The 21751-nt window shown below is 39.0% G+C and overlaps 1 protein-coding gene across 6 annotated transcripts in view; it reads left to right on the forward strand.

Annotated features, from left to right (window-relative positions):
- RAPGEF4 (Rap guanine nucleotide exchange factor 4) overlaps nt 1-10670 on the forward strand; it is a 315877-nt gene extending 305207 nt beyond the window's left edge. For all 6 annotated transcript variants that reach the window (XM_043487630.1, XM_043487631.1, XM_043487633.1 and 3 more), the window contains 2 exons: nt 6372-6426; nt 9281-10670. In XM_043487630.1, the coding sequence (XP_043343565.1) occupies nt 6372-6426; nt 9281-9408 (183 nt within the window). In that variant the 3' untranslated portion in view covers nt 9409-10670. The remainder of the gene's footprint in view (nt 1-6371; nt 6427-9280) is intronic.
- Nucleotides 10671-21751: the final 11081 nt, after the last annotated feature.

The following is a 21751-nucleotide window of genomic DNA, read 5'->3' on the forward strand; positions in this document are numbered from 1 at the left end:
GGGAACTATATTCAGTATCTTGGTAACAGACTATAATGGAAAAGAAAAAAATATAGGTTTATACATGTATATGCATAACTGAATCATCTCATGATACACCTGAAACTAATATTATAAATCAACTATACTTCTATTTTATTTATTTATTTATTTATTTTTACTTCTATTTTAAAAATGGTGTGAACAAGCAAAATGCAGAGAGGTAACTTCTTATATCAGAGAAAAATAAAACCTTGTTAAATACAGTATAATCAAATCCAGACTTGTTACTCTGAGCACCCATTCAGCCTCATCTCACACTTCATCTTCTCTGTACTCAGTCCAAGTTAGTGAGACCAACCTGCTTTCCTTTCTTTCTGCCTCAGGGCTTCTGCACTAGCTGTTACCTTTGCCTGAGATCGTCTTCCTCCAGCCTTCACCAGTCTGACTCTTTCACATCATTCAGGTCTCAGTTCACGTGTCCCTCCCTCCAAGTAGTCCTCCCTTCTACTCCCTTGAAGAGTAGACCACTCTTCAAATGTTCTTCTACCCTCCACACCTTGCCAGACAGCTGATTCTCAACAGATAACCTTGCTTCAACAATTGATTTCACGTTTTAAGATGATCTTTTTTTTATTGTCTCTTCATTGCTTATCTTCTCCACTAGAATGTAAATGTCCTAGACCAGGTATCTGATCTATTCAGTTCACTGGTATCACATTTTAAGATGATCTTTTTTTTATTGTCTCTTCATTGCTTATCTTCTCCACTAGAAAGTACATGTCCTAGACCAGGTATCTGATCTATTCAGTTCACTGGTATTTCTCTAGTACCAAGAAAGGTGTCTGGCATGTCATAAATATGAAAGAAATATTTGTTGCATAAAAGAATAACCCTATTCTGGTGTTAGACTTAGTGAGATAGGACAATACACTAAAGCATTTATAAAGGAATTTATGTAACGATTTAATCCAAACGCATTTTCTGTTTTATTAGAAAACCTGGTCAAGCAGAATGTCCCAAGCATTTTATATCACCAATATATTATGCAAGATGAACTCCTTAGCTTTCCGCTCCTGGGTGGACCCTGTTCTGTCCACCTCCTCCCTGTGGTGCTATGTCAGTCCTGTAGGGCCCTGCCCTGCATACAGAGATGCACAATTCTCTGCAAATGCCCACAGAGACCCCTGAGCTGCCATGTCCATGGCCATCGCATGTACAGTATACCATGAGCATCATGCTTATTACCTGCTTGTATCTGTATGCCACTCACCTCTTAGATATTAAAGATCTGTAGGATGAGACAGGAGCCAGGATTCTTCCTCAGGGATATATACGGTGAAGACTGGGTCAGCTCCTGGGCCATTTTATCTTTTCTCTCTGGTCCTCCCCATGCATTTATTCCACTTGGTTGCTGTCACGGGCACAATCTTGGCAGGTGAGAGACAGATATACTTCTACATATACATGTGGAAAAAAAATTATTGTCCCAATATATGAGGATCTGAGTGAAATAATCAGAATGGTGTGAGTGTGGTTTTACACATGGTAAGCTAGGAGTAACTGACTGAGGTCCTGTATGTGACAGGACAGGGGCAGAGTCAAATCAGAAGGGGCAGAAAGAAGAAAGGAGAGAGCAGTCTGGCAAACCTTTTAGAACAAGGAGGGCAGAGGTCTCAAGGGGCAATAAAAGCAAAGACAAAAACTGCTGAGGGCAGGAGCGCCTAATCAAGGGAGCAGGGAGGGAGCTTGGCTGAGCATTCTGGCAACAGCTATGAAGGGGAGGAGGTCGGGAGAGGAACAGTGCCAGCTGCTACTGCCTGCAGGGCGTGCTGGCCGGAGCCTGAAAAACAGACACAGGAGTCTGCTCCCCTCCAGGGACAGGAGCGTGAAGGGAGAGCTCAGACCCGGCACAGGAGTCAGTACAGAGCTGGCCAGAAGAGCCGGAGATGGCTGGGGAGACCTGGTGGGCTGCTGGCCATCTGGAGAGGCATGAAGGTGTAAGGTGGCCGCCAGCCCATCCCTGAGGGGAGGGTCCCACAGAAGGTAAACGGGGAAGCCCAGACCCCAAGGACCCATCTGAGAAGAGCCCTCTCTGACCTCTCCTTGGGTTCAACGGGAAGGAATGACTTGCCTCCTAGCTTGAGGGAGATTTGCACAGCCTCGGGGCCTCTCACATGGGCCAGGCTTGATTGCCCACAACTGGTCACTCCCTTGCTAGATGGCATCGTTGTGCTGGTCACGCTGCAACTCAGACCCTAGGGAGGACATGTGCTTCTGGGTCACTCTGTTTACAGCTTGATACAGAAATAATACTAATGTTATTATATTTCATACATATTATATAATTTATATAAGTGATATATTCAATATAATCAATAAATACCTGATGCAGGGTCACTGGCTATGCACTGTCTACGCCTTTATCCAGACCAGACTCCCACTGACCTGCTCAATAGGACAGGCCCAAAGCCTGGGAGGTGCCCTTAAAAGGGTTGGTCTTATTAAGACACATTCATCAGGTTATATGTGAGTTCTTTGGACTACTCTTGCAAATTTTCTTAAAATTTGAAATTACTTCAAAATAAACACTGAGAAGAAGAAGAAAAAAAAGAAAAAAACCTGAGGGTAGTTACAGAAACCTTGGCTTGCTACCTCATTTTTCCTTCCTGAGCTTCCCCATGTGAGTTCACATCCTGAGGGAGATTCATCAGCTTTCGGTTGGGTCCTTCTCTCATCCTGTAGGTGAGGAATTGTGTGAACACAATTCTTGCAGATAAGCTCTGAAGACCCATACTGAGAATTAGTCGCAAGGAAAATGGTGGTCCTGGGAAATTTGGAATGTGGATTCCCAAGGGGAAGCCGGGCATTCTTGGTTTGCATCCACCAGGGTAGGCTGATGAGGGAACCTTAAGGTGGGACCTTCCCAGCAGGGGGTGGGGCTGTATCAGAGTCAGGGCAGGTGTAGAGAAGGGCTTGCTCTGCCCACCCGCTCTGATACAGGTCCCTTCTAAAGGAGCACGTTCTCCTCATTTTGTCCCTGAATTACAAATCACTGTTTTAACAATCCAGTTGCTAATAGGAATGTATCATAACCCCGGGTTTGCTGGGATGGGAAAAACAAAAAAAGATGAGAAGCTCTGCTTTGGAGTGATCAGGTATTTTCCCACTGGCTGGCATTGGAGGAAAGTTGCCTGGCCTGCTCCAGGCAGGCCAACCTGCTCCAGCAGGGCCCCAAAGCCTAGGGTATAATTTTTGGCTTCATCCCTGCTGTGGCAGTTGGATAATAAAGCCTATATCTTTTAACCTTAGTTTTTGCCAACTTTCACTGAGAGTAGCAATGAATAAACAGTCACCTGCTGTCAAAAATCACACACAGGACGTAAGTCTGCAGAAAGATAGAAAAACTAACTGGATGGCTTTTAGTGGTGATAAATGCAAAATTCTCCACGTTGGTCCATGAAACCACCTGCACATCTACAGAGAAGGAAGTTCAGTGAAGAGGGCTGAGAGGTTTAATTCACTAGAAGTTCAAATATCAGCAATGTAGCTTTTTTAAAATTGTGGACTTCAATCTAGAGGACTGTCTAGAAGAGACCTGAAACTTATGAGGAATTGTTGAAGCAAATGGGGATATTTAGGCTGAACCAGAATAGATGTGGGGGTGAAGAGATGTCCATGATAGCTATCTTCAAGTATTTGAAGAACTGTCCTAATGGAACTAAACATGTTTGTTGTGGCTTAAGAGCTCAGAGATAGGATGCTAGGATAAATGGGGTGAAAAACAAAGGTGCAAACACTTGGACTCAAAATGATAAAGAAATGTCTAGTAGTCATAAATGTTGAAAAATGCAAGGGGTTGTCCTTGGAGGTAATTGAGTGCCTTGATGCTGGATGCATTCAAACAGTGAGGAGCCAGTATCTGCAGGCAAGCTTTGATGGCATTATGCCCCTGGAGACAGTTAAACAAGGGAACTTCTGAACTCTCCTGCAAACCCAGGAAAGCACCTGTAGCATATTAAATATTGCATTGCATGGGTCAGTGGGTGCAAAGGAGGGTCGGGTTAAAAATATCCAGTTAACTCTTCTTTGGCCTTGAGAAAGCATCCTGTAACTGCGCTGACCAGCAGTGGTAGTGGAGTCCCCGCACTGCTAATGTTACATTTTCTAACATTATTGTGCAGCCATCTCAAAGAGAAAGAATGGGCCCCGTTGCAAAGCCAGATTTGGACTGCAAAGTTAAGCTGAAGTTATCTTTGAGTACAATTAAAAGGGATACGTCAAAATTAAAACCATTGTTAAAATTAATCAAAGATTTAGAAAGGTTAGAATGAACTCCAGAGCTGGAAATTACTGATTTAAACAATTGTTCTCACATTTTAAACTACATAATGAGCTAAAAATTATGAAGCCTCAGAGTATAGCTGTAAAGAGGAGTCTTAAAACCAAAGTCAGAATGAAATGTTTTAGCTTTCAAAACTAAAAAGCAGAACAATTACTCCCTACAAAATGGTATAGGAAGAGGTTTCTGACCCCTGCTAATTGTTTTATTATTCTTCAGAGGGGCATACTGGCAGCATTTCCCAGGGTTCTCAGTAATTACATTCCATTCAATATCTGAAGAATTACAATAATTCTACATGGAGTATACTTGTGCCCTTCGGATGCAAAGCCTTTGGAGAAGTGAAAAAACAACTTAAAGTAAATTAGCAGGAAAATTATCATAGTTAACTGTTTATTTCAGGGCTCCATATATCAGAGGCTAATTATACACTGTATGTTACATTTTCTTGGAGGTATTTGTAATATATTTCTCATGCTGATCAATGGATGTGCTGGTTTTCAGGATCCTTTATGAAAGTGAAGTTCAAACTTTTCCGATTGCTTCTTTGTGTATGAGAAATTACCCACTGCAGACACATGTCCCTTCATGCTTGCCAGAGTCCTCAAAGCAGTAATATTCAGCGAGGCATTATGAATGTTCACCTGTGTGTACTTGTAAAGCTTCAACTCTTCTATGAGAAAAATTCCCTCCCAAATAAGTTTATTTTTTTAACACTGTGTCAGCTTTCCCAGAGTCATCTCCTAATTTTGGCAAGCCGACGGTCAGTGAGAGAAGCAAGCAAGGACTGGAGTTAAATAGCCACTCAGAGATTAGGAAGTCTCTTTGCCTGGCCAGAACCTTATCAATTTTCTGCTCGTGTTAGAGTTAACCACCATCTCTGAGGGACAACCTTGAGAACAAGTATCCTGAGATGTTTCACAGAGACTGGGGGTCCCAGTTACCCTCAAAATGGCAGGGGCAAGAAATAGTGGCTCAGAAACAGTGCTTCCGCCTCATGTTTTTCCTCATGTTTCTGTCCATTTCTTTCCTCCTTTGTCTTTTAACTCATTTAAGTGCAGTTCAAAAGGTTTCCTTATAAGTTTTTATGGTAGCCAAAATTTAGGAATGAAGATTACTTAATGACAAAATTAACAAAGGTTAAATAAATTATGATCCATCCACATGACTGAATACCTGGTTATTTTAAAAAAAGATTTTAAAGTGCAGATGGCATGGAAAAGTCATAATGCCATGTGAAATAATTCAAATCAAAACAAAAATATATATGACTTCCATTTTTTGAAAAAAAATGCTTATATATATTTATTTTTAAAATATTAGAAGGGAATGTACCAAAATGTAGCTGGAGTTACTCTTTGAAGCAATGTTCTGTGTGATTTTTTACTTAGTTCTCAACATTTTCTAGATTTTGTGATTTTTCTAAAATGTGCATGTGTTCCTGTTATAATCAGAAAGGATGAAGGAGGGGAAAAGGAGGGAATCACATAATTAAGGTTAATGTTAAAACACACACTTTTGCTGGAAGATGAAAAAGGCTAATAATGCTTAGTGTATGGAAAACTGTGGCAATAGAATATCTATGACCATTCTGTCATCATCCAATATCTCATTACTGTTTACAGTGAGGAACTTGACAAGCTAAACCCTCTCCAAACCTAGAATAGCTACAAATTCTCTTGCAAATTCACAGTGACCTCAAGAGAGGATGGTAAGAACTGGTCCTGAAGAATAAGGTTCAGACCCAGGAACAACAGCCTGCTTTTTACATTCTAAGGAATAAGCAATTAGACTAGAGTTACGCCAGTAGTATTCCTCACCTGACAAATACCTTGTATGTGTATGTGGGTGGTAGGGGGTGCCTCTGTCAAGTAATTAAACAGCTTATATATCAACCAGTTGCCTCCAGATAATCAACAGATTAGAACCTGCTATTTTTCACGGTCCCAGGTATCACTAAAGTAAGTAACGGTGTGGTTTGTTTTTGTTTTTTGGATTCTACACTAAGCTCACCTGAATTTCAGTTTTTCTTTTTCTTTTTTTTTTTTAGCGAATGATTGCAAATACTGCCAGAACAGTGAGATACTGCAGGAGCCAACCCTTCAGTAAGTTAAATGCTGCCGCAAAATGGATCTTAGTGATTAAGTCCTTTTTAATGGGGCTACAGAGACATTCTTGAAGCCGGGACAATATTTGATTGTGTCAGAGACGCTTTGAATCGTGAATCCCATCGGACAAGGGCCTTGTGTTTAAAGATTTTCTAGCTGTAAAACTAGAAAATAACCATAAGAATATTATTTTATGAATGAACTCAGAAAGTTCATTTGCTCTTTTCAGAATGGATAGAGACAACTAAGGCATGAATGCCAACAAATCCTGCCTCTAACCAACTCTCTTTATGACTCACTGCTTCATGTTAAGAAACTCACATCAAATCATGATGACTCATTCCGTCATTTATAAACTGGGAAGGATAATATTTATTGTCTCTTGGGGTATTGAGAGACTGCCTGAATGTGTATAAGCACACTTGTAAAAGGTCCCTTAGCAGGAATTCATATTATATTTCTAGTATTTCTAGGTGAATTAAGGTGCTTTTCTTAAATCTGCACATTTAGCACAATAGCTGGTATAATAAATGCTTTAATATGAAACTGTCACTAATAATAAATAGCAAGTTTAAACTGTTGGGAGTTAAGTGGCATCATCGCACCAGATCATCGTGCTGGGCCAGTGCTACTGTTTCCTCAGGGCTGGGACCTTGGGTGGGGCTTGGAACTTTGGCTCCCTCCAGCTGGTCTGGGAGTGAGAAGGTGGCCCCTGTAAAGTTTTGTGCTAACTTCATTGTATGAGTCACTTGAAGCCATTGGGGTCATTAATTTAACACGGTAATCTGACATGGACATGACTGCGAGGCTACCAGTACCATCCCCTCCAATAAATCTAGTGCACAGAGACTAAAGTTTCTCATTTTATTCATCAGAGCTATCTTTGCTCTTCTTAGCACAGGACTGGCCCAAAACAAGGGTTTGCTAACACAGGATACCAGAATTGCTAAACATTTATTTTTTAATACCTGGGGGTGGGGGGTGGGGGGTCTAGGAAAAATAGTCTTGTCTTAGGGTGCAAGATCCTTAAAAAAAATTTTATTCAAATGATTATGTCTCCACTTTCTTCCAAAATGAGAACAGCTTGCACATCATCACTTGTTCTTATGTGGATTCTGCCAAAATTAAAGTGTCTCATATTTCTTCATCTAGAAATGTACTATATGTATAAATACATGGTCATAAAGCAGTTATACAAGCAAGTATGAAAATATATAGGTGATGACTACAACAAGGGTTCATAACCTAGAATCCACTGCCCTTCAGAGGGGTCTAGGAAATTCCTGAAATTAAACACAAAATGCCTAAGAGGGTTCAAAGCCTTGAGAAGGTTCTCCATGAGGTCCAAGAACCAAGACAGAATATATTTTGTTCTATAAGCTTCTTTGCAAGTATAATCCTACATTCTCCTACATCTCCTAGAGACATGGGGTGGGGGAAATATATATATATATATCCACTGCATTTGTTGAAGTTATCAGTAACTGCTAGTAAACAACAGCTGCTCAGCTCTGAAGTCAACAATCTATAGATAAAGCTATAGGAATAGATTCATAAACATTGTGGGAATATGTACAATGTAATTATAGTATATTGTACATGTAGAGTACACTGCCAGTGACAAGCAAGGAAATTAAGCACTGTGGTATTATTTATATGTGATAATTATACTGATGAGTTTCTTCTTAGAGCAAGTGGGGCCTTTGTATCTTCTCTCTGCTTTTCTCTGTTCAGACCTGCAACACTCCCCTTCGCCCCCCATGCAGATGGCATTCTAATTGTCTTTGGGAGTGGTGTGTGGATCTAAGGAGAACAGATGGATTGCAGAAGGCAATGTGCTATGGCAGAAAGAATGCTGGTCCAGAGTCCAGGCTGGCTCAGCCACTCCTACTGTCCCACATTGGCATCCATGGGGCAGAGGCCACCCATGGACCATGGCTGAGGTGTTGGATCTAAATGGAGCTTTTTTCCCCCTTTTATTCTGAAATAATGTAATCATTCAAAAATGGAAGAATTCCCAGGGAAGAAATCCAGATTTCTCATTTCTCTAGAAAAATAGGAAGATCCGCCAACTCAGGATGCAGGAGCTGGATAGTCACTTCTAAAGGGAACTATCTTTCCCATTTCACCAGAGGTCAAACAACCTTCCTCATTCACATCTATTCCCCGTATAGGCATCTGATTGGGTATTTGATTCTTCTTTCAGCCTGGTTTTAGGGAAATCAGTTGACTTCAGATTGCTCTGGTGCTCAAATGCTTTGGGGAGTGGATGAAACTAGAATGGTAACTGGGATTTCAGAACAAATAGCATCAGAGAATTGAAGGTCTAGTAGAAGTCATGACTTTAGCCTGAGTTGATTTTTTTTCTGAGTATGGACAGTCATACAATCTATGCAGTAATGCTGTATGTTGTCTGCAAGTATTAAGGGCAGTCAGACTTAGAGTCTCACTAGCTTGCTTCAGTTCAGCTCAGGTGTTAAGTGCTTTTGTTAGAAGCTAATGAAAACTATGTCTTTTTGCCATTAGTCCTCGTCTGGGTCAAAGGGAGCAGAGATCACAGTGGTACACTCTGAGGGATGGCAAGGGGAAACAATTTTAATATATAACCAGGATTGTCAGGTGATGCTTTCATTTTTATTTGGTGTTTTTTTTTAAACAATATCTGATGCAAAGGAAAATGATCGAAATACATGATTCCAGGGAAGAAAAGGGTGGGAGGGAATATAGTGTGTTGAAAGGTCTTGATGGAAACCAGGAATCCATGATAAATGTAATAAATTAGAGAAAATAAAGCTGTATCTTATATGCATATATTATGCAATGCCAATCCTACTCTTTTCTCTTTCGATAGATCCTGATGCAGCTCAAGCTAATAAGAACCATCAGGATGTCCGGAGTTATGTACGGCAATTAAATGTGATTGACAACCAGAGAACTTTATCACAGATGTCACACAGACTAGAGCCTCGTCGACCATAGACATTTCAAGTGCCCAGAACAACGTTTGCCTCCATCCACAATCTTTCAGAAATGCCATTTATGCTACTACTGACCGTATTGTCACTAGAGAATTCTATAAAACAAGCAAAAACCCCTCCTGAGACATCTCAGGGCTGCATTCAGCTTACCAGCATCATGACAAGAGAAGAAATTCTTTGACTTGCATCAGCTTGCACACTCTAACTTAGAAATCCCCTGTTCATAGTCACTTGATTTTATTTCCAGTTGTGCCATCTTCTTTGCTGAAACATAAAATAAGAGCAACGTGAAGAGTATGGTAGAAATATCACTGTCAAGAGAAGTATCAAGCTCCTGATATTTTTTCTAGGAGTATTTGCAGGATGAGATGTGCTACAAATGGTATTTATTTGGCTACATCAGTGGTGGTATAGTTTCATAATTTCTAACTCAACATCTTGACTTGAGCATGGGGTTTTTGGGAGGTGTTGAGGAATCCATGTAAATCCAAACTAGAGGCTGTATTCTTCCATCTTCATAGTCTTACCTCTGAAGGAATTGTACCTGACCACATTACTATAAAACATTCTGGCTATTTATGTAATTTTAGGGAAGACTGGTCTGTAATTTCTGAATGACTTATAGAATAATATTTATGTTTACAATATGACTTTTTAAAATTTACAAATCAGGATTGCATATATAAGAATTCCACTGAGAAACTCCAAGGTTCTTAAAATTGCCAGCGTTAAGATTAAAAAAAAAAAAAAGACATTTCAGAATAGCACAATATGCACAAAAAATTTTTCAAAATTATTTTCCTGGGCATTAAGAAACCTTTACTATTGGCTAATTATTGTTACTGATTTAAAAAACCCACATATTTTCTGGACTTAAATGTTATTACAGATACCTTAATTTTCAGCAATTGTTTTGCACTTTCAGATAGATTGTAAATAGTTCATTCAATCAATGGTATAGAGTTATTTATTTGCTACATACAGATATTGTGCCAAATAATTACTTTTTATTTATTTTATTTAGTATGTAATTTTGGAGTACATTTTTTCCTGTTTCCACAATTAGGCTACATTTAATGTGCAGGAATTGTATGTATGTATATCTTCTGTAAATAACAACTAGTACCTTCATTAAATATAATTGTGACAAGAAAAGATGTGTTGTTCTCAGTTCCTATAATATAGGAGAGATAACCACTTGGTATGGTGGGGTCCTGTATTTTTTTTTTTAATTGAAATAAAATTCACATACTCTAAAAGTCACCTTTTAATAGTATACAATTCATTGGTTTTTAGTATATTCATAAGGTTGTTCAACATCATCACTATATAATTCAAGAACATTCTCCTTATCCCTTAAATAAACCCCATACCCACTAGCAGCTGCTTCTCACTTTCCTCTCTCACCAGTCCCTGGAAACCACTACAGTCAGCCCTCTATATACAAATGAGTTCTGGTCTGAGAGTGCATTTATAAGTCTAATTTTTTGTAAGCCCAACAAAATTAGCCTAGGTACCCAACTAACAATCAACTACATACTACTGTCCTGTAATAGGTTTATAATGTTTTTCACACAAATAATATACAAGACAAGCACAAAAAATAAAGACAACATTTTTAATCTTACAGTACAGCACCTTGAAAAGTACAGGAGTAGGACAGTAGAACTGGCATTCAGGGGCTGGCATCAGATGAACAGGCAAGAAGAGTTACTGACCAGAGGCGGGAAGGAGGGTGGGCCATGGTCCAGATGAACGACGGTCAGCAAGAGGAGACTGAGGGCAAGCTACAGTTTCACTCACGCCTGCTGCTGATGAAACACATGTTCACATCTTTGAAAGTTCTCAACTTAGAGATTCATATACAGGGGACTTACTGAATCTGCTTTGTCTATGAATTTACCTATTCTAGACATTTTGTATAAATAGAATCATATAATACAGAGTCTTTTGTGTCTGGTTTCTTTCACTTAGTATAATGTTTCAGGATTCATCCACATTGTAGCCGGTATCAGTACTCCATTCCTTTTTATGGCTGTATAGTATTCCATGATATGGATATGTCACATGTTGTTTGCTTACTTATCAATTAATGGACATTCGGTTGTTGCCACTTTTTAGCTATTAGGAATACTGCTGCTTTGAAGAGGCACCGATTTTAGAGCTGTTATGGGTCCTACACCACTTTTTAGTGATTTAAGCAATTGGTATACTACTTGATGAAAAAATTTCCAAAACAATTTAATTCCCCAACCCATGTCTGTTTTTTAATGTCAGCATTTTCCAGAGTGTATTTCAGGCTATAATCTCACAAGTTCACAAACTGTTCCTTCCAAAACACACACAATTGCAGAATGAGACACAAAACCAAGATGACATCTTCAAAAAATTGGGGAACCATAATACACACCCTTCTTAGAAATGATTCCCAGGGTTCATTAACATATTCAAGGCTCTGAGAAGTCCTGCTGTAATCCCTTTTAACATTCACAGTCAAAGGCCTCTTTGGGAGATGCCACAGCAGCCAAATGCCTTTCTGTGTTCATTTATGTAATAGTTCAAGGTCCCCAGGTACAGGGGTAATGTTTTATGCAACATTATGCCTTCTATCCAGAGTCGAGCTGAAAACCTAGAATTTACCAGAGAATTTAAAAAGTCACCAAATAAATTTTATTGAAGTTATTATTCTTCAGCATTTTACCATCTCATAGACCTTAGTATCAGCTACAAAGTTTCCCTTATATAGTGTAATGCTTTTCCACCATTATATAGTTTTCCTTTCCAAGATAATTTTAAAAGCTGACAAAACGAAGCTGATAGCCTATCCCTTGGGCATCTTTGCTCTTGTTTACTCTTCCTTACTCCTGTCTTACTTAAAAGCTGGTATCCTACATGACATCCTTCCTTTCTCCCAATTCCATGGTGACTGACCTCTTTTGGCCTTATTTTAATTTGGATTCCACATTATTCAAAATTAATACATACTCTCCCATTATATTCCCCTTGGTCTTCCAAATGAGAATAACTATTGCTATACTTAATAAAGATAAGGGATTTTTAATTATGTCTGGCTCCTTTGAAAATGTATTAAATGCCATTATTCAAGGTAGCGATGGTGAAGTAAAAGAATTCACCCAGCAAAAACAGAGTAGTAGCCAAGCAACCCTTCCTGAAGCAGGAGATGCAGTTAATACTTTAAAACTTGCAAACAAGCCAAGGGAAAATGAGATGCCTACAGGGTCACAAGAAGGATAATGAGGTTTGCTAGAAGATGTGAGAAAGAAGAAAGAACGTTTTTACCAAAAGCGCCTGTAGAAAATTATACATTTAAGTGTTTAACAGACCTGCTTAGCACAGTGTATGGCAACTAAGCTTTTCCAGCAATTTTCGAATGCCACACAGGTTAGATTTCTCCTGAATTCAGTGGCATTTCCTCTGAAATATGAATGCAAATCAATGACTATCAGTGTGGGGAAATTAAAAGAAGTGTCATTCTGGTTTCATATTGGGCTTATAATTTTTTTTGAAAAATCAGCACAGAAAATGCAGTGTTGTAAAAATGAACCCCCACCTCAAATAGTTTTCCTTTACCTGTTAATCTAAAATGTACTGCCTCTCTTACTGTGGAATAATCTTCATTTCCTCCACTTGTCTTACATAGAGAAGACTGTGTGTATTAGATGATCAGAGTACAGCATCAATGACTTAAAAACTGGAGAAGAATCTTCAACTTATTAATAGTTCAATATTGTCAGTTATCTTTCTATTCATTCATTCATTAACCAGTAATGATTAAAGGGCTTATAAGTGAGTGCCAGGCCCTCAATGAACTCAGGATTCAACGTAAGGAAAAACTAGAGGGTCTCTGTTCTCCTAGAGCTTATCATCTGATGAAGACTGAAGAGTAATCAAATAAACAGAAAATATAAAGATACTTCCAAGGAAGCATGGAGGGTTTCTGGAACATGTAGTAAGAGGACTTAACCTGATCTGAGGTGAGGAAATGTTTGCTGCGGAGGAACAGCTGATCTGAACTCTGAAGGATGAAAATGCTAACTCAACAGAGAGAGAGGAGAGAATGTGTTCTAAGGAAGAAACAACCTCAGCAGCATACAGAAGGTGAAAACCTCACTGGAAGAGCAGGGACAGCAAGGGTGAGCAGGTGCAAGGTGTGCTGGAAGCCTAAGACAGGCTCTGAGTGGGCAAAGCCCTGCACGGCCTTTCTAAGGAGCTTTGTCTTTTATCCCGGAGCGGTAGGAAGCCTGAAGTGCTCAAGGCAGGGGATTGCATTTCTAATCGCAGCTCTTATAGGCCAGGGCCATTGCTTTATGATATCTCCCTGTGGATGACACATGTCATACCTAATTCCTTAATTACTTATTATACAGGCTTAAACGTAAGGCAGAGAGAATTGTGCATAATGGTAAATGTTAGAGTAGTGGTGGGCCCAGATACCCATACAGAGTCATATACCCTTCTTCCTCCTGACTTGGTCCATACTGGGCTACTTTTTAATTTTTTGTTGTGGTAAAATATAGATATTATAAAATTTACAATTCTAACCATTTTTGAGTATACAGTTCAGTGGCATGAAGTACATTCACATTGTGCAACCATCACCACTATCCATCTCCAAAACTTTTCATCAATCTAAACTGAAAACCCCTATTATATAATAACTCCCCACTTCCCCCTACCCGCAGTACCCAGAAGTTACAATAGTAAGTCCCATACATGTGAATAAGTTTCGGTCCGACAGTGCGTTCATAACTCTAATTTGTTCGTGTAAGTACAACAAAGTTATCCTAGGCACCCAACTAACACAATATAGTACTGCACTGCAATAGGTTTATAGTACTTTTCACACAAATTACACACACAAAAAAGACAAAAAATAAAGAGAATATTTTTATTCTAATAGTACAGTATGTTGAAAAGCACAGTAGTACAGTACAACAGCATATTAAAAAAGAGAGACCTTACTTCCTACAAAGGTCCATATAGCCAAAGCTATGGTTTTTCTAGTAGTCAGGTACAGATGTGAGAGCTGGACAATAAAAAAGGCTGAGCACCAAAGAAATGATGCCTTTGAACTGCAGTGCTGGAGACTCTTGAGAGTCCCTTGGACAGCAAGGAGATCAAACCAGTCAATCCTATAGGAAATCAACCCTGAATATTCACTGGAAGGACGGATGCTGAAGCTAAAGCTCCAATACTTTGGCTCCTGATGCAAAGAGCTGACTCATTGGAAAAGACCCTGATGCTGGGAAAGATTGAAGGCAGGAGAAAAAGGACAGAGCGTGAGATGGTTGGATGGCATCACCAACTCACTGGACATGAGTTTGCGCAAACTCCAGGAGATAGTGAAGGACAGGGAAGCCTGGCGTGCTGCAGTCCATGGGGTCGCAAATAGTCAGACACAACTGAGCGACTAAACAATAACAACAGTACAACAACTAGCATACAGGACATGTTCATACCTTTGCAAGTATCAACGCGAAGGTTCGTATGTAGAGGACTTACTGTACTCCACTTCTATGGATTTGGAAGTTACCTTATCTGAGTGGAACCATACAATAGCTGTCCTTTTGCAGACCTGAGGAGAGGACTGGGGTTGGCTGCACAGAGATAGGCCAAAAGGACTGGAGTGTGGTCCAGGCCACAACCAGAGATGTGCACAAAGCCCCATTATTAACCTGCATATCAAGGGAGGGGTGGGGCCCACCATATCAGCCCCTCAGCACACTCACAGCGGGCCTGGCTCTGCCTCTGTGAGCGTGCAAGCAGCCATGAAACTAAAAGGAGCTCCATAGGAGCACTCCAGTAATATCTACCTCACACTGCAGCTCAGAAATGCATCTGAGGGCTTCTATTCCAACAACTTGGAATTCCTACAGACAGGGTCAGACCCTGACCCTAACAGACACCCCAAAGCAAAGAGGAAGCCCTGCTCGGTGTCCAGACAACACACCACCCACTGCACCCCCTAACAAGGGGATCATGGCCAGCACACACAGAGAAAAGATGTGACAGGCATCCATACCAAAAACAGCCCTCACAGTAAAATTCTTACACTCACACAGGCTACACTGGGATGCTCCCACATAAAAATTGCCCTTTAAGATCAAAGTAGATAACTGTTTCTCCTAAATTCAGAGAAACATGGAAAGTTAAGTAAAATGAAAAAGCAGAGGAATTACTCCCACTTAAAAGAACAAGAGAATTTCCTTGAAAGAACAAATAATGAAACAGACCTCTCCTTTCCACTAACCACCAAGTTTAAAATGGACGTAATATAAATACTGAAGGAAAAAAAGTGCTATCAATAGAAATAGGGAGTTCCCTGGTGGTCTAGTGGTTGTGACTTTACTTCTGTGGCCCAGGTTCAAACCCTGGTCAGAGAACTGATATCCCACACACCTCATGGCATAGCAAGGGAAAAAAGAATAAGAAAAAAAGAAAAGAAAAAAAGAAATACAGATCACTGTAACAAGGAAGTAGAAACTATAAAGAGAAGCCAACGAAAATTTAAAATCTCATTTGCCAAGACAAAAACTGAGCTAAAGGCAATAAGTAGCAAACTAAATAATACAGAAGAATGAACAATGGAAATTATCCAATCAGAACAGCAGACAGAAAGACCAGTGGGGAAAAAAAAAGAAAGCAATAAGCAAGACCTCTGGGATAATTAGAGCGAGCCAACCTATGCATAATTGGAATCCAGAATAAGAAGAAAAAGGGGAATATAAAATATATTTGAAGCAATTATGACTGAAAATTTCCCAAACCTAAAGAAGGAAAAAGATATCCAGGTACAGGAAGCACAGAGAGTCCCAAACAAGATGAACCCAAACAGACCCACACCAAGAACAGCATAATTAAAATGACTATTAGTTAAAGTTAAAGGTAGAAAGAGTCCAAAGGCAGCAAGAGAAAAATAAGAGTTAGTCACAAGGGAACCCCCATAAGGGTATCAGTTGATTTCTCTACAGAAACATCACAGGCCAGGAGGCAATGGCAAGATATATTCAAAATCCTAAAAGGGAAAAACTACCAAATGAGGATACACTATTAGCAAGATTATCAAATAGAATTGAGGAAGAGGGAACTTCTTAGACAAGCAAAAAAATTAAAGAATATAGTAAGACTAAGCCTATCCTTAAAAAAACTACTGAAAGGTATTCTCTAAATAGAAAAGAAGCAATAATAAATAGGAAAGAGAAAAATCACAATAGGAAAGTGAATCATTTAAATAAGCCAGTAATTTCTAAAGTTTTTTAATTGTGAAAGCAATTAAAAGTACAATGAACAGCAAAAGGATAAACCCGAAGATGTAAAAGAGGACATCAAAAGGTGGAAACAAGATGGCAGAGTAGAAGGATATGACCTCACTGCTTCAGATGAAAACACCAAAATCACAGCTAACTGCTAAACAACCATCAACCAAAAAACACCGGAACCTATCAGAAATGGTACCCTACATCCAAAGACAAAGAAGACTCCACAACCAGGCATAGAAGGAACACAGTCACAGGAAAATTAAATCCCAAATCCTACAGACGGGCAATCCACAAACTAGAAGTTCTCCCCCCGGAGTGAAAGTTCTGAGCCCCATGTTAGACTCCTCATCCCGGGGGTCCGGCAATGGGAAGAGGAGGCCCACAGAAAATCTGGCTTTGAGGGTCAGTGGGGTTTGATGGCAGGAATTCCATAGGACTGGGGGAAACAGAAACTCCACTCTTGGGGGTGAACACAAGTTCTCTTGCACACCAGGACCCAGGGGAAAAAAGCAGTGACTTCATAGGATTCAGGGCCAGGTTACCTGCTGGTATTGGAGGGTCTCCTGTGGAAGTGGAGTGAGAGGAGGTAGCAGCAGCTCACTGCAGGAACAAACACAGGAGCAGTGGTAGTTTGGGAGAGTATTCATCAGCGTGAGCTCTCCTGGAGGCTGCCAAGATCTGGCCCCACTCAATAGCCTGTAGGGGCCAACGCTGAAACACCACAGTCAAACAACCAACAGGGCAAGAATACAGCTCCACCCATCAGTAAACAGGCTGCTTAAAGTCTTTCTGAGGACACAGCTGCCCACTAAACATACCCTTTGACATGGCCCTGCCCAGAGGAACAAGACCCAGCTCTACCCACCACTGGGTAGGAAGCAGTACCTCCCACCAGGGAGCCTATAAAATATAAAAGCCTCTTAGACAATTTCATCCACCAGGAAGCAGACTGTAGAAGCAAGAATTACAACCAACCCTGCAGCTTGCAGAAGAGAAACCTCACTCATAGCAAGTTAGACAAAATGAGACAGCAGAGACACATGACCCAGAAGAAGGAAGAAGATAAAATAGAACCCCAGAATAACAACTAAATGAACTGGAGATTGGGCAATCTACCCAAAAAAGAATTCAGAGTAATGATAGTAAAGATGATCCAGGAACTTGGAAAAAGAAGTGAGGCACAGATTGAGATACAAGAAATGTGTAACAAAGACTGAGAAGGACTAAAGAATAAATAGAGATGAACAGTACAATAACTGAAATGAAAAATACACTGAAGTAATCAATAGCAGAATAACTGAGGCAGAAGAATTGGATAAGTGAACTGGAAGACAGAATGGTGGAAATCACTTTCATGGAATAAAGAAAAAAGAATGAAAAGAAATGAAGACAGTGTAAGAGAACTCTAGGACAACACTAAATGCATCAATATTTGCATTATAGGTGTTCCAGAAGGAGAGAAGAGAGAAGGAAAGGACCTGGGGAAATATTTGAAGAGATAGTAGCTGAAAACTTCCATAACATGAGAAATGAAACAGTCACCCGAGTTCAGGAAGTGCAGAGAATCCCAGGCAAGATAAACCCAAAGAGATACACATCAAGACACAAAGTAATCAACTGACAAAAATTAAAAACAAAGAATAAATATTAAAAGCAACAAAGAGAAAGCAACAAATAACATACTAGGGAATCCCTACAAGGTTAGGAATTCCTACAGCTTTTGATTTCTAGGCAGAAACTGCAGGCTAGAAGGGAGTGACACCATGTATTTAAAGTGATGGAAGAGAATAACCTATGACAAGAATACTCTATCCAGCAAGGCTCTCATTCAAGTTTGATGAAGAAATCAAAAGCTTTACAGACAAAAGGTAGACTAACACCACCAGACCAGCTTTGCAACAAATGTTAAAGCAACTTCTCTAGGCAAAAAAGAAAAGACCACAACTAGAAACAAGAAAATTATGAATGGAAAAGCTCATTGGTAAAGGCAAACATACATTAAAGGTAGGAAATCATCTGGACACAAATATGATATCAAAACTAGCAATTGTGAGGAGAGGAGAGCAAAAATGCAGGATATTGGAAATGCATTTGAAATTAAAAGACCAGAAACTTAGAACAATCTTGTTTTTATAGGCTACTATATAAAAATTTCATAGTAACCACACGCCAGAAAAATACAACAGAAACACACAAAAAAGAAAAAGGAATCAAACGTAACACTAAATCAGCAAGTCATGAACAAAGAGGAAAGGAAGAAAAAACACCTACAAAAACAAATTCAAAACAATTAACAAAAGGACAACAACTGGAACATTGCTGTTGTTGTTTAGTCACTAAGTCATGTCTGACTCTTTTGCCACCCCCATGGACTGTAGACCAGCAGACTCCTCTATCCATGGGATTTCCCAGGCAAGAACACTGGAGTGGATTGCCATTTCCTTCTCTACGGGATCTTCCCAACCCAGGGATTGAACCTGTGTGTCCTGCATCGGTAGGCTGATTCTTTAACACTAAGCCCCCAGGGAAATCAATAATTACCATAAACATGAACAAATTAAATGCTCCAACTGAAAGACAGAGACTGGCTGAATGGATACAACAAGAGCTGTATAAATGTTGTCTACAAGAGACCCATTTCAGATCTAGGGACACATAGAGACTGAAAGTGAGGAAATGGAAAAAGGATTTCTGTGCAACTGAAAATCAAAAGAAAGCTGGAGCATCAATACTCCTATCAGACAAAATAGACTTTAAAATAAAGACTGTTCTAAGAAACAAAGAAGGACACTATATAACGATCAGGGGATCAATCCAAGAAGAAGATATAACATTGTAAATATGTGTGCACCCAACATAGAAGCCCCTAAATTATAAGGCAAAACTAACAACCATAAATGGAGAAATCAACAGTAACACAGTAATAGTAGGAGGCTTTAATACCCCACTTTCATCAATGGACGGATCATCCAGATGGAAAGTGAATAAGGAAACATAGGCCTTAAGTGACACATTAGACCAGACAGACTTAATTGATATTCATAGAGCACTCCATCAAAAAATCAGCAGAACACACATTATTCAAGTGCATGTGAAACATTCTCAGAATTGATCACATGCTGTGTGACAAAACAAACCTCAGTAAATTTAAGAAAGCTGAATCAATCATCTTTTTTGACCACAATGCTATAAGATTAGAAATCAACTACAAGGTAAAAACTGTAAGAAAAAACAAACAAATGCAGAACGTGGAGTCTAAACAATAATTCTACTAAACAACCAGTGGGTCACTAAAGAAACCAAAGAGGAAATCAAAAATTACTGACAAATGAAAATGAAAGCATAGCAATCCAAAACCTATAGGAACTAGTGAAAGAAGTTCTAAGTGGGAAGTTATAGCAATAAAATCTTACCTCAGGCAACAAGAAAAAGCTCAAATAAGCAACCTAAGCTTACACCTAAAGCAACTAGAAAAAGAACAAACAAAACACAGTTAATAGAAGAAATCATAAAAACAGAGAAGAACCAAATTAAATAGAGACTTAACAGAAAAAAATCAATGAAACTAAAAGTGGTTTTTCTGAAAAGACAAAAAATTTGACAAACCTTTTGTCAGACTCATCAAGAAAAAAAAAAGAGGGGGTTGAAATTAATAAAATCAGAAATAAGAAAGGAGAAGTCACACTGGACACAAAAGAAATACAAAGGATCATAAGAGACTACTACAAGCATCTATATGCCAATAAAATGGACATCCTAGAAGAAACGGAAAAATTCTTAGAAAGGTACAATCTCCCAAGGCTGAACCAGGAAGAAATAGAAATATAAACATAAACAGACCAATCACAAGTACTGATATTGAAACTGAGGTTTAAAAACTCCCAACAAACAAAAGTCCAGGACCAGAAGTCTTCACAGGCAAATTCCATCAAACAGCTAGAGAAAAGTTAAAACCTATCCTTCTGAAACTATTTCAAAAAAATTATAGAGGAAGGAACACTCCCAAACCACCATCAACCTAATACCAAAAACAGACAAAGATACCAAAAAAAAAAAAAAAAAAAAAAAGGAAGAAAATTACATGCCAACATCATTGATGAATATACATGCAAAAATCTTCAACAAAATGCCAGAAAACTGAATCCAACAATATGTTAAAAGGATCATACACCATGATCAATTTATGGTGTGGAATTTATCCTAGGGATGCAAGGATTTTTCAGTATCCACAAATCAATCAGTGTGATACATCACATCAAGCCACATGATCCATTGCAATAGATACAAAAAATAAATAAATAAAAATCTTTTGACACAATTCCACACCAATTTATGATAAAAACTCTCCAGAAAGGAAGACATCTCAACATAATAAAGGCCATATGTGACAAACCTAGAGCAGACAACATACTCAATGATGAAAACCTGAAAACATTTCCTCAGGTGCAAGAAAAGGATATCCACTCTCACCACTTTTATTCAACATAGCTTTGGAAGTCCTAGGCATGGCAATCAGAGAAGAAAATCAAAAGGAATCCAAATTGAAAAAGAAATAAAATTGTTACCGTTTGCAAATGACATCGTATCACATGTAAAAAATCCTAAAGATGCTACCAGAAACCTAAATACTAGAGTTCATTAATGATTTCAGTAAAACCACAGGATACAAAATATATAGAAATCTTAGCATTTCTATACGCTGACAATGAAAAATCATAAAGAGATATTAAATAAACAATCCCATTTAGCATTGCATCAAAAAGAATATATAGAAATAAATCTACCTAAGGAGGAAAAAGACCTGTACTCTGAAAACTATAAGATTCTAATAAAAGAAATTTAAGATGATACAGACACATGCTAGCAAGGTAACGCTCAAAATCCTTCAAACTATACTTCAGCAGTATGTGGACCGAGAACTTCCACATATACAAGCTGGATCTTAAAAAGGCAGAGGAACCAAATTGCCAATACCTGTTGGATCACAAAGAAAGTGAGGGAATTCCAGAAAAACATCTACTTCTGCTTTGCTGACTACACTAAGGTCTTTGACTGTGTGGATCA

The sequence above is a fragment of the Cervus canadensis genome, chromosome 15 (genome assembly GCF_019320065.1).
Source record: "Cervus canadensis isolate Bull #8, Minnesota chromosome 15, ASM1932006v1, whole genome shotgun sequence".
Classification (NCBI taxonomy): Eukaryota; Metazoa; Chordata; class Mammalia; order Artiodactyla; family Cervidae; genus Cervus; species Cervus canadensis.